At 35.7% G+C, this 10,527-nt stretch overlaps 1 protein-coding gene across 1 annotated transcript; it reads left to right on the top strand.

Moving 5' to 3' along the window:
• The first annotated feature begins 2,205 nt into the window (after positions 1–2,205).
• Positions 2,206–5,074, top strand: LOC114260529 (uncharacterized). Its single transcript, XM_082900930.1, has 6 exons — positions 2,206–2,261; positions 3,242–3,312; positions 3,440–3,468; positions 3,831–3,902; positions 4,646–4,687; positions 4,922–5,074. Exons 1-6 carry the CDS (start codon positions 2,206–2,208, stop codon positions 5,072–5,074), a joined length of 423 nt encoding a protein of 140 aa, XP_082757056.1.
• Positions 5,075–10,527: the final 5,453 nt, after the last annotated feature.

Genomic DNA, 10,527 nt, shown 5'->3' on the forward strand with positions numbered 1-10,527 from the left:
CGCTCGAGTGTACATTATGTGGCTTATTGGGGGAGGGGGGTGCTAGTCCCCAATAAATCACAAAATATAGTAAATATGATGTTTTTGCCACTACTTAGAGACTTTGACCGTATACACGAGTTCATTTGGGGTGGTGCCACATTGGCATGTTTGTATAGGATGTTGTGTCGGACGACTAAGCCTGACACAAAGGAAATGGCTGGGCCACTTGTGCTATTACAAGTGAGTTGGAATGACTTGTACTTTTATCTAATATTTTGAATTGTCATGTTTTGTAAAATACCTAGTGTAATAAATTAATAATGTCATCATTCATTGTAGGTTTGGGCATGGGAGAGATTGAGCAGGATCGCCCCCAGTAGAAAGTCTAACATTGCTGATGGCGAGCGGGCAATAGGAGAGGCAGACCAGCAATTACCACCTGGCCCGAGAGCTTGTAGGTGGAGGGTTCCCTTTAGCCACGAAGTCATATCGACTAGTGTTAGTGTCATATTTAGGGACCAGTTCGACCGAATGTTAGAGGGGGAGGTTTGTAATTATTTTATGTCAATTCACCCAAGTTAATGTTTGTCAACCTCCACCGTATGGATTGGTCTCTAAATTATTGCTTTGTTATTGCAGTTCACATGAGAGCCTTACGAGACAGAGGATGAGATCATGACCGGCTTCCCATCGTATTGTACCATTGGTGGAGACATTTGGATGGCATGAGTGCCACTGATATGCTTCGATATCATTGAGTTGCATCTCCTCGATCGGGTCCTTAGACAATTTGGACGGGTTCAGGGTGTGCTTGATCGATTTGACGTGTATTTGGCGATGGTTTTTAGAGACAGATGTGACAAAATGGCCATTGATTGGGCAAAAGAATACCAACCATTTACAGATGATTGGAACAACCAACGTAACAACATTGTCCATGCTGAGAGGAGCAATGAAGTCCTTACATCCTCTGACCCATACATCTTATGGTTTCGCCGCCATACATGTTTAGTTTTGAGTAATCCGAGCGACATTGCTTCGTTCAGATACCAAGGCATCGGGGGTAGTTTAAAGGGCTTGGTAAGTTGTTTATATTTTGTAATACTACATTACCTTAAGTTTGTGTATCTTTAAGTTGCCATCGATGGTTACATAACACATCTACCATTACCATACAGGTTCGTAGAGTTGCAAGGGCTTACCACTTGGCAGACTTAGTCCATATTACACGTGATGGTGCAGATGCTTTGGATGCCATTGCTGAGATTCGATAGTTATTGTACGATGGTTTGCAACAGGCACATCGACGTGACCGACTAGATTTCAGACACTTTGGCGAGGATCCTTCCATGGCAGTTGATATTACAGCCACTTCAGTGCCGCGCATGAATATGCCATCCTCTAAGCCTTCAGTGCCTCCACTGCATCCTACCCCATGTCATGCACATCAATCTGACCCTTTCGATGTAGAACACTTTGGTGATGGGCCTTCCATGGGTCTGCCACGTCATGGTCCATCTACAGCAATGCCTACACCGCATTTTGACCTAATTGAATGTACACAATACATATCCCAATCTTCCCCTGACCGAGATCCTCTCATGTCCGAACATACATCCGCATACCATGGCCATATATTGGAACCCTCCTGGTCACCACCTCCATACAGGACAGAGGTTGGTAGCCTGGTGACTTCCTTAGCACCACTGTCCACTGCATGTTTGTCTAATATGATGCCCTCTAGTTCGACATTGACCACACGAGACCATTTGACAGTACATTCATCTTTAACATCACCGCAGACCAATGTGGACGAGAAAATGTCTCCATCATCTCCTATGCTACATTTAACCTTGAGCGAACTTCATGATCCACTCATTACCCATGACTTCCACATTGAAGGGGACAGGGAGGGCCAAGTCCATGCACCTACTAGAGGGACAGGTAGAGGTAGTGGTAGAGGTCGTGGCGGCCATCGAGGCCGAGGTCATGGTGTGAGTCGAGGATGAGGCCGAGCTATAGACCATGACAGTAGTGCAGTGGATGCGGGGGTTTCACAGATCAAAGCCGTATGTGAAGGATTGCTGGCGGTGGTATCAAATATTTCCACGGAAACCATTGGTGATAGGCAACCAACTTCTGAAGAAGCCAGCGAGGGCGTCGTACGTGCAACACCACTAAATATACAAAGAGTATATAATAAGAGACCTAGGAGACAGACCCATGGAAGAGGTTGTGGAACAGGGGGAAAATTGGCACATTAGGGAAAACCGACACTGGTAAGTAGCTTCATACATTAATGCCATGTGGTGTTTTACAGATAGATTAGTGTACAATGTTTGTGATTTGTCCTTTACTTTTTTGTTTACTATATATGTTCCACATATAATTTGTTGATGGAAATTATAATTGATTATGTTTTCGCACAACTCAAACTTAATACTGTATTTATTAGATTGGTCAAACAAAGAAAATATGTGGATTGTGTAAAAGTTACTTTCAGATTTCAATTTATTGTTATTGTGTAGATTTGATAGGTTAATCATGTAAGTGTTGCGGTCAAACATTGAGTGGGACATCCGTTTTAGTTAATGGCTTCAGTGGGTGTAGCACTGATTTTTAACCAATCTGGTTTTACATTATAGAATATTGTTCTTAAACTTTGTAGGATATATAAGGCATTCTTGTTGTTAAGATTGGAAACTATATGGGTGGTGTAGAGTTATGGCAGAATGAGGATGGAACTTATGATAATTTTGATCCTCAGTCCATGCATGATAAGGGGGTGTTTGGTGGAGCTTTTTTAAGCCAACTTATGGCTTCTGGCTTTTAAAAAGTTATTTTGGACTGTTTGATTAAACTTATTTCAAACAGCTTTTGATTCTAACAACTTATTTTAAGTCAAAAAAGCTGATTCTGAGAAGCTGCTCACCCCTTGCTTCTGATTATCAGCTTCTGTTGTGGACATGTTAATTCACGGTTATACTCTTAGATTTTTTTATTTTTTATTTTTTTAAAAATAGAAAAAGACCCAAATGGACTATTAAGTATTATTATTAGTTTTTATGAAAAATGTAGACAAATGGTGAATAATAAAAAATAAAAATTAATTGAAAAAGCTACTTCACAGCTTATTTAGCAAACACTACTCAGCAACTTAAATCTATAGTCCAACAGCTATACCAAACAGATTAACAGCTTCTGATTAAAGTCATAATCTATAATCTGTTAAGTTATAATCTATAATCTGTTTTAACAGCTACACCAAACAGCACCAAGATACTGGAGGTTGTGAGCATATCAGGGACTTGGCATCTTGGAAAGCTTTAGGTAAGTCGTATCTCCAGTTAAGTTTTTAATTTTTTTTATTTATTTTGGTAAATAGTTACATCTCCACCTACTGTTTTTTTTGTTTGTATCCTTAATGTGTTTCCTCCTTAAATCTTTGTTGTTAAAGTCGGAACTCTTTCCCATAGTGCTCCAATAGTAAGTGTTTCTTCTTATTTAGCTCACACTTCTGCGAATCAGCCCATCTACAAACTTTGAGAAAAGGTTCAAAAGCGTACAAGGCATATAATCAAACCTTGGTACATTTTTGTTTGGCTTATTACAAAACTTGTGATTGGATGTGTGGTGCATAGAGGAGAAATAATGTTTTAGTTTATCCTTGTTTCAAACAACCTACCTACCTTCAAGATATCTTTATTCGATAGAACTTTGATGTTAGTAGAGATAATAGTTACTTGTCTCAACTCAGACTTGGCACCATATGATAATATGAGTTTGTAGGGTACATTTCAACTAAAGCTTCTTTGCACTTCTCTGAACTGTTGTTTTGTGTGTAACAGGTGGGGCTTTCTCGTGCTCGAAGGCTTGCCTATGGGCAATCAATTAAGATTCAGCTTTTTGCTGCATTGCCTGTTCAAATAGACGGAGAACCTTGGCTTTAGCAACCATGTACATTGGCCATCTCTCATCATGGCCAGGTTCTCTCTCTCTCTCTCTCTCTCTCTCTCTCTCTCTCTCTCTCAAATACAAAATGCAAGCCAGTAAGGCACTATTTATCAGATGTTCGTCAAAACCCTCTTCCTATGGTAGGTGTCATGAAATTCACCAAGTATTATTAAAGTTAATAACATGCCACAATGTGTGGTTGAAAGCATTCATATCAGTGAGTTTCTAGTATCTTGTGGGTCTGAGAAACCAATTTACTATTGTGCTTCATTTTTTGGTTTCATGTTGACCAATGATTCTGGTACTGGTAAAAAGAAATAGTGAGAAAGGAATTAAATACCTTCCACACCCTCTCTTTTTCTATAGTATACTATTGGGCCCTCAAAGGACTTATGATGTCGTTAACAGTAGGTGGATATTTATTTATTTTTGATATTGTGTTGATTTGATAGGTTAATCATGTAAGTGTTGCGGTCAAACATTGCGTGGGACATCCGTTTTAGTTTATGGCTTCAGTGGGTGTAGCACTGATTTGTGGTTTGAGATAATCCAGTGGCCATACTGTTGGAGTTGATACAGATGAATGCCATGAAAATTAGGGATGATAACGTACAACTGCTGATTTAATATATATATATTTGTTTTACTTTTTTAATTTTCATGTTTCATTATTTGGCACCATTTAACTTGGGCTGCTTTGTTTTTGTAGGAATTGGAGGCCACATTTCTTGATGGAAATGGGAGAGAGACGGTATATTTATTTATTGATGGAGGGCATACTTGTTGGTGGTTGAAAATGGACAACCAAAGCACGTACTCTACAGTAAGTGGATATTTATTTATTTTGTCATTACTATGATGAAGATCTGATAACAATTGCACGAGGTTAGTTTTGGTGCAAAGTTTATCCCTTATTTCATTCACTTTAATAACCAGTAGTGCATGAACTGGGTGGAGGAATTTATAAACAAATGCCATGGTGCAGGAATGCAGTACAACATGGGATATCAAAGCAACTCCAGCGTTCTTTTTCTTCCGAGATGGGCAGCAAGTTCAGAAACTAGTACGAGCCAACAAACCGGACCTACAGGCTTGTGGAACTGTGATTATGAATTCAATGGCGACATCTAATAAATAATTGTTTCGTGGTTATGGTTATCGTCTTGACAAGTGCCCGGGGAATAGTCTCATTCTTCTTGTTATCATTCATGTGGGATGAGTCTGTATTCTTTGCCTTCATATTGTAAATTAGTACAAAAGTGTCTTATGTTTTTGAGGATTGTACGAGGTAAAACCAGGGTGTTGTTGGGAATCAATTGTGAATTTGAAATTGTGATTATGTATTTGTTGAGATTCTTAGTTAATTCAGTACCTTCTTTTTTCTATTTTTGGTTTATTCGTCTTTTTTCATCGCTTTATTTTGTTTATTTATATAATTTCAAATGTAAATAAATTTGGAACTTCATTTCTCTTTGAGTTGGGTTGTTTATTTATATAATTTCAAATGTGTTGTGTTGCAAATACATGTTCAGGAGTACAAGAAAAATACAAAAACAAGCAACCATTTTTTTACAAATCGGTGATTTGTTTTGACATTCCTAGTTAATTCAGTAGGTTATATTTCTTTGTTTTGTTTTGTTTTTTGTAATATTGAAATGAAAGAAGGGTCTTTGGAGATAAAATTTTGAACGTAGCGCTAATAATTTCACATTTTTGGAAGAAATTACTTGATTCGAACCAGGTTTTTTTTCTTACTTAACTGTTTTGATCAGTAATGACTTGTCCTGAAGTACATGTCCAATTTTGTGACGTAAAATTTTTTTTTATTACAAACAAGGCATGTTGCAACAAAACATACACAGCTTACAAAACATTCCAGCCAACATTGCAATAGGACTGCTCGAGCCAAGGAATGTTGGCTCGAGCCAACATTCCATGCTCCTAGAAGTTATATGCAGCCTGCAAAATTGCTGGGGGTCCTCAATTTACGCTCGAGCGAACTTGACAATGGCTCGAGCGAAAAAAACATGAATTCAGTATATTTGTAGGTTTCTGAACTACTGCGAACTCCAGAAGTGGGTTGGAGCGACAATTTTTTTGCTGAAGTGGGATTTGTATTCATCTATCTCAAACCCTAAGTTCTACTTCCATCGACATTCCAAATTGTATCGATTTGTTCCCTAATCTGCTAGGGCAAATCTTTTCCGCTGTTGTGCGTCACCGATTATGTGAAAACCTGCATTTAATTATTCAAAATAATAATAATAATAATAAAATAAAATAAAATAATAAATAAATAAATTAGTTAATTAACATTATCTGGAGTTTGTCTGAAATATATTAGTGTATAAGTTAGTTTTAAATTAATCTAATTAAATCACTAAGAAAGACATTATTAAAAATAATAATTCTGTGGGTGTTCAATATTTATTGTTTATAAATTATTTTAATTAGGATTTAACATCATACTAAATACCTTAGTTTTAAAAAAAAAAAAATCTTTGAATCAGATTCTCGGTGGCAGAGTAATGCCACCTACTTGCTTGCATGTAACTATAGAAACTTTCACCTCATCATAATTCTTGGGTTGAGGAGATACGAAGTGGCAGAGAATAATGAAAACAAAGAGAGAGAGAGAGAGAGAGAGAGAGAGAGAGAGAGAGAGAGAGAGTGGGGGAAGCTCAGCATAATCCTTTATATACAAAGAGAAGGCTTAGCTTATTATACATATGCTTGTCTGCTCCTTCGAATGAGTGAGGGAAAATAAGGAAAAAAAAAAAGAAAAAGAATTCAGCTAAACAGTAGAAAGAGAAGAAGGGAGGAAGGTTAAGGAAGCCAAATTTTTCTACCATTTCATCACCCATTTCAATCCTACTATTAAGTAAGAAAACCTTCTCAACCTTCTCATTTCTTTTTATTAATGAAGTTTTCAGATTATATTCATGTGATAAATGACTAACTTATAGATAGAAATTTTATATATATGTGTAAGAATTTTGTGATGTGTATATCAAATGTTTGAAGATATTGATAGTCATAAAATCATGGTATTATTGTGAAAATAGGCTTGCATGTGTAGTTTATACAATTAAAGAAAAGATTGAAAATAATCTTTTTGTCCTTAAATCTGCCAGAATGTTTGCACGAATTTTTAGACAATTTTGTACTCAAAATTTTGAGGTGATTTCTTATACAAAGTTGTTGAGAAGATGTCTAGTTTATCCAGGAATTTTGGCAACAATTTTTGAGCTTTTTACGAATTTATACAGATTTGTAATTAAATCTGAAACTGTGAGACAGATTTTACTATATATTTGAAAATTTATTAAAAATTCTATACTAAGCCAAATCTGGTAATTTCTAACTAAAATATGAAATTTGAGAAGTCTAGTTTCATAATAAATTTTTAGATTATGGATTTGATCTATAAATTTAAGCATGGAATTAAATTAAGGAAATGTGACAAATCTATGTCATAAAAATTGCTGGAAATTTTACAGGATTATTTACAACTAAATTTTTTGAAATTCTTTCTGAAAAATGACCTAAACATCCTTATTGAGTATTCTGTTCAATTGCACGAATTTTAAGATTGTGTAAATAATTTAGTTATAATTTTTATTACCTAAGTTACAATTTGGAATTTTCTGGACAGGATAAAATCATCACTTCAATCATTTACTTGCATAAAAAAAATCAATTATTGTGTTGGTCTAATTCATCAAATATTATAAATTAGTAATCCATGTATGGGTGTGTTCTGATTTATTTAATATTGTGCTAGTCTAATTTTGTAAATTAAAAAATTGTGCATGTGTGTGATTATGGTTTATTTCTTGTATCTAAGTTATTATATTCATACCATGGTTTAAATTAATTGTTTATTAAATTTTGTACATTGAATTATTATTGTGTGACATGTGTAATATTTTATGTTGCGAGTTTTTATGAGTTGGTATACCATTATTGGTGATTGAGATTTGAATAATTTGTGTTTAATATAAAAATTAACCGAAATGATTAATGGTATATATATAAAGTTAATGATGGAGGGTTAATACGTGTTGTTCAGGGTGAGCCCTGGTTTTTTAATAATTTTTATGTAAATTGTGTCGCGAAACCCTAAGATAGCACGTGGCTTATTTGAACCCTTATCGGTATTTGGTTTTGGAATAAGGGTGGATGTGCGGGTGGCACACAGGGAAGTTACGTACCCCTGGCAGACCGTTCCCTTGGGGCAGACCACGAATGCCACAGCTTGGGTATATAACTCCAGGCGTGGGCATCTTTGGTAGTTCTTGAATATTTGACCAAGGGGGGTTTCCAAATTAACCGTGGCCATGCTTAGTGGTTGGTAAGTTAAATCTCTTTGGTGAGATTTCGAGTGTCGCCTAATTTATTAAAATTATTTGAATTATTTTAATGGTTGTAATTTATGTTTACAATTATATTGTTATCTCATGTTTATAATCTCATTATTTTTCTCTTAAAAAGGATGGTAGGTTGGTTATGTTTTCTTACTGTGTTGCAAAAGTCATGGCATATATTTTGTTGCCCTGGCGTTTCATGCCAGATTATGTCGAAGAAGGGACTGAGGTTGAATTTGGAGCTGCTGCTAATATCAAACCTTGGCTAACTTAAAGTCAAGGTTTTATTTTATCAAAATAAAATTTTATTATCTCTTGTATTAGTATTTAACAATGTTGTGACGTTGAATGTGAACTTGTAATTTTATTTTGTTGTTGGACTTTGACTATGTAAGAATTTAAAATTTCCTAATTAGTAGTTAAAATTTTATCTAGCAAGTTATTTAAATTCTATGATGTTCCAAAAAAAAATAAAATAATTGGGGGCGTCACAGATTATCCAACCTTCTCTCTTGGATTACCCCTCGCTATTGTAAGTGTTTTTATATCTATATGTGCTTAATTTGTTTGGTTTTTTTTCTATCCTCTGTGGTTTGTTTCCTACATTTCATGAAGGCGTATAATTTCAACAATTTGTGGTTTGTTTCATATATTTATCTTCTTTGTGGTTTGTATCTATACGTATAGGTACGTGTTTAATTTGAAAATTTAGGGTTTGTTTCATACATTTTATGAACACCAATGTTCCTATGACATTATGTTTGGTATAATGTTCCTATGCATTTCATACAAGCCATGTATAGAGTTTGGAAAAATTTCATCTACCAGTAACCCCAAAACTTGACTATAAAACTAACTTTTATAAATTGGTTCACAACAGTTTACAATGTTGTATAATTAAAGAATACTAGGTTTCACCGAGTTAGAGTCATCCCCATAATGAAGTTTCATTAAAGTAGGAAAAAAAACTATAGTATTAGATTCAAAAGTTGCAATGTATACTTTGTGTGATCTACTACTCTGGTTTATAAGTAACATATGGCATGCTTGCACAATTCCATGCATGATTAGCTCCAAGTTTATATATAGTACTACAAAAACCTTCCATTACGTTCCCTTTTTTAATTTTGTAATAGTTTGTAGCAGCCTTGAAAAAGCACAAGTGTGCTGTGAGTACTTGCCCAAAACAAAAACAAACTTTATTCTTTAATTACATCACCTCTGTTTCTCATTATGAACCAAGTGTAATTGCAGATAACTTGATTTGATTTGATGCAGTTTAGTATTTGTGTTTTTAATGGTTTGTAATGATGCTCATGGTTTGTGGTTGTTGTTGGGGATTTGGGTTTGTGATGAATGTTCGTGGGTTCTCATTTGGGGGGGGTTCTTTGTGGTTTTCTTGCTTGGTGGATATATGTGTGTTGTTGGGGTTTTAGTCATGGCTGAATCTTCTTAATGCCGAAAGGCCACTGTGTCCCGTACCTCTTATAACAAAAAGAAATTCCAGTCTAAGGCAAAATCCAATTTGTTTTGGGATTTGTACGAGTCTAGGACTGTCCATCTTGAGCGTAATGTCGAACCCAATACGTTTGACTCAATCCCCATTCGTTCTGTTTTTTATGCCTTGGGTGGTGACCATGTCTTACTGTTCTCAGGCCCTCAAAATCTTAGTTGGGTGCGGGAATTCTATTGTAACATGCACTCAATTAACATAGATATCTCTCCTGATTTCAAGAGATGGGTTCGTTCGAAGCCAATTTTTGTAAATGAAGAATATATTCGGTCATTTCTTGGTATTCTTGAAGTTCATAACTCTCACTTTCCCTTCTTTGCGAAACGAATGGCCAACTTTGACATGGTGGCTTCTGAACTTTGTGGCACAACCCGGTGTTGGATTGACGAGACTCTAATTAAGCAACATGAGCTTATTCCTCGCTTTCACCTTTTGAACATCATTGTTTGTGCCAATGTTTATGTCACTACCCACAGTTCCAATATCTCACAGGACCAAGGATATGTGCTATACTGTATAGATCGGGGTCTCCCTATTAATCTTCCAGAAATGATGGTGGAAAAGATGATTTCAGTTTTTAAAGGGAAAAAACCATTGGGTCTTCCATATGGGTGTCTTGTGAATAAGATACTCTCGTCTATCACGGTTCCTACATTTCCAGATGATGAGTTTGCATGTCTTGTCAAACACATTACAAAAAAGACTGTATCC

Source organism: Camellia sinensis, chromosome 13, assembly GCF_055761805.1.
Source record: "Camellia sinensis isolate YWXY chromosome 13, ASM5576180v1, whole genome shotgun sequence".
Taxonomy (NCBI): Eukaryota; Viridiplantae; Streptophyta; class Magnoliopsida; order Ericales; family Theaceae; genus Camellia; species Camellia sinensis.

Coding starts and splice junctions, on each gene's coding strand:
- LOC114260529 (XM_082900930.1), top strand. CDS start 2,206: ATGGAAGAGGTTGTGGAACAGGGGGAAAATTGGCACATTAGGGAAAAC. Junction 2,262..3,241: donor ATTAGGGAAAACCGACACTG/GTAAGTAGCTTC, acceptor CTGTTTTAACAG/CTACACCAAACAGCACCAAG. Junction 3,469..3,830: donor TTTCCCATAGTGCTCCAATA/GTAAGTGTTTCT, acceptor TGTGTGTAACAG/GTGGGGCTTTCTCGTGCTCG.